We start from the raw sequence: 1281 nt of genomic DNA, 5'->3' as shown, positions 1-1281 counted from the left end.
AAGAAAGTCACATCCACTGAAATACCTGCTGTCTGCTGTGGTGGGGGATGTGGACAATCCTCTGAAGCAGCCAGGGCTTCCAGCGCCTGCAGGGTGGACACCAGGGCATCGTCCAGCTCTTGGGCATGGTCTCGGACCGTCCGCGGTTGCACGTTGTCTATCAGTGTGACAGGGATCTCGTCGTAGAGGATGCCACAGAGGTGCCGGCCCTGCTCCTGGCTCTGGGCAGCTGCCCGGCGCTTGGGGTCATCCTCGTCCGAGCTGTTGTCTCGGAAGCCGGGAGGGGGAGCAGCGATGGCGGGGAGCAGGGACGTCGTCTCGTCTTCTTCCTCATCGCTCCCGGGAGGGGGGAGCGACATCAAGTCCACCATATTGTCCCGGGTGCTGCCGGGCTTGCCCCCCTTGCGTGAGGCCAGCCGGCTCTTGATTTTGGCTTGGCAGGACTCGCAGTAGAAGTGCGAGATGTCGCTCCGCAGGTGGGTGTCTATGGTGTGTGCCCTGGCCCTGCTCGCCTGCTTGTCTTGGTCAAGGCCATCCACGTCGTACTCGTTAGCTGCCCCGTGGTAGCCTTGGCCAGAGCTTTTGGAAGTGGGGTCGGATTTGGTCCTGGGACGAGTTTCCTCAAAAAAAATCAGGTTTTCATTGATATCCGTCCTGCTCTCTCTTTCCTTCCTCTGCTCTCGCATGTGCAGGTAGCAAAAGCTGATGAGCTCCGAGTCTGAAGCCCTGGTGGCTGGAGCCCCGGCTGCTCCGGCACCGGTGGCAGAGCTGCCCAGCAACCCGCTCTCTTTCTTTCCTGTGTGCTCCGCCGTGGCAGGCCGGTGGAGGTTGTGTGTGTTGATGTAATCTAAACCAAAACCACAACAGGCACATTAACAGCAGCACCCCGGGGGAAGGGAAAACAGCATGGGGAAGCTTCTGCTCACCCTAGAGAAGCATCCATGTGCTCTCTGCCCTCCAGCCCCCAGCGTGCTGGACTGCAGTGGGACATGTGTGTTCCCTGCGGCACAGTCTTTTGAAAAACCATCTTCTGCAACCCAGTGGGCCTATCTGCCACTAATGAGTGCAGGAAGAAATGTCCTGCACATGCAGATTATAGAATCATAGAATGGTTTGGGTTGGAAGGCATCTTTAAAGGTCATCTGGTCCAACCCTCCTGCAATGAGCGGGGACATCTTCAACTAGATCAGGTTCCTCAGAGCCCCCTCCAACCTGACCGTGAATGTTTCCAGGGATGGGGCATCTACAGCCTCTCTGGGCAAGCTGTTAACGTGTTTCACC

The 1281-nt window shown here is 57.8% G+C and overlaps 1 protein-coding gene across 1 annotated transcript in view; it reads right to left on the bottom strand.

The window, feature by feature from the left end:
- The window catches only part of FRMPD3 (FERM and PDZ domain containing 3), a gene marked incomplete at its 5' end in the record, with an annotated part of 23810 nt that overhangs the window by 3597 nt on the left and 18932 nt on the right, over positions 1 to 1281 (bottom strand). The window contains 1 exon segment of the mRNA XM_009586844.1: positions 26 to 847. Within this exon segment, the coding sequence (XP_009585139.1) occupies positions 26 to 847 (822 nt within the window).

This window comes from Fulmarus glacialis, unplaced genomic scaffold (genome assembly GCF_000690835.1).
Source record: "Fulmarus glacialis isolate BGI_N327 unplaced genomic scaffold, ASM69083v1 scaffold1151, whole genome shotgun sequence".
Lineage (NCBI taxonomy): Eukaryota > Metazoa > Chordata > Aves > Procellariiformes > Procellariidae > Fulmarus > Fulmarus glacialis.
This window is presented reverse-complemented; position numbering and strand designations above follow the sequence as displayed.